Here is a 1,139-nt window from a genome sequence, read left to right as displayed (position 1 = left end):
AGCAGTAATACCTCCAGTAATAACCACAAGTGTGTAATATTTGTCATGCAATCCATCAGCAGTAACTACTACACGGGCAATAATACCTCCAGTAATAACTACACACCTGGCAGTCGGTCTTTTTCGTAAGGGAATATATAAATTATTATTAAAATATATAATTTTTTCAAATATTTTATATAATTTTCACTGTTTTAAGAAAGCTTATTTTTGTTTTTATACTCAAGAAATTTCACAATCAACGCAACTTTTATTAGGATATAAAAATTTTTCACGCTTAATTATAAGTAGCCAAATTGTACAAGTTATGTCTGCAACAATCCGCTTAAGGTTTTTTATTTGGATCAGAGGAATCAGGATATGACTATTGCATTGGGGATTTATTTTTTGGAGTCCAGTCTGCAGCACCGGGATACAATTTTGCTGTATTTATTGAGATTGTTGTGCCAATTTCCAAAGGTTGTATGGCGAGACGAGGTGAGGTGTTTGCTTTTGCTCGCCGAGCGGGGAGTACCGGTCGCGGAACGTTTCAGCTTTTGCCTCAACACACTGTTGAGCGACATGGCGGCCAGGTGCGAGCCAACGCGAGAAGAAATCATCTCGACGCAGGTCGAGATACTCACTGTCCTGACCAATTTGATACGCAGATACAAGAAACAGAATAGCAGTAGAGGCTTGCAAGCAAAAAGTAAGTATTAATAAACGTATTAATTAAAATACAGACGATGTAAGTATTGTGACATCAAAAGCATTGAAGCAATCGAAAATGAAGATATATACATAATTATTTTTGAAAGAATAAATAGGTATAATTTAAGAAATAAACTAATTATTTGAAGAGAAACTACAAATTTCAATCAATTTTGTTTAATTTTAAATATACTTTGCTGTCACTTAAGGCATATTTCATGTCTAATAAAGTAAAAAAATTTTGTTTTGACATTATATATATTATTTTAGTATCGCTATGCAAATGTCTGGTTTCGGTGCTGATTGGTCTGGCAAGATCGATGGGTGATTCTCAGAATGTCAGTCTTCGAACAATTATACACCGTCCACATACGATATATGGATACGGTAAATTGTACAAGAAGGAAACAAATTTAGTTCTTAATTTTCTTACACGGAAAATCAGTTTT

General features: G+C 33.9%; 1 protein-coding gene across 1 annotated transcript; it reads left to right on the top strand.

Moving 5' to 3' along the window:
• Window positions 1-45: 45 nt before the first annotated feature.
• Window positions 46-688, top strand: LOC105458988 (phosphatidylinositol 4-kinase alpha-like; the record flags this gene model as incomplete). The annotated part of the gene is made up of 2 exons (XM_011704632.1): window positions 46-125; window positions 306-688. Coding segments are annotated over exons 1-2 (463 nt in total), but the record flags the coding sequence as incomplete, so codon positions are not given.
• Between the last annotated feature and the right edge of the window lie 451 nt (window positions 689-1,139).

Source organism: Wasmannia auropunctata, unplaced genomic scaffold (genome assembly GCF_000956235.1).
Source record: "Wasmannia auropunctata unplaced genomic scaffold, wasmannia.A_1.0 LD334240.1, whole genome shotgun sequence".
In the NCBI taxonomy this organism is placed as follows: domain Eukaryota; kingdom Metazoa; phylum Arthropoda; class Insecta; order Hymenoptera; family Formicidae; genus Wasmannia; species Wasmannia auropunctata.
This window is presented reverse-complemented; position numbering and strand designations above follow the sequence as displayed.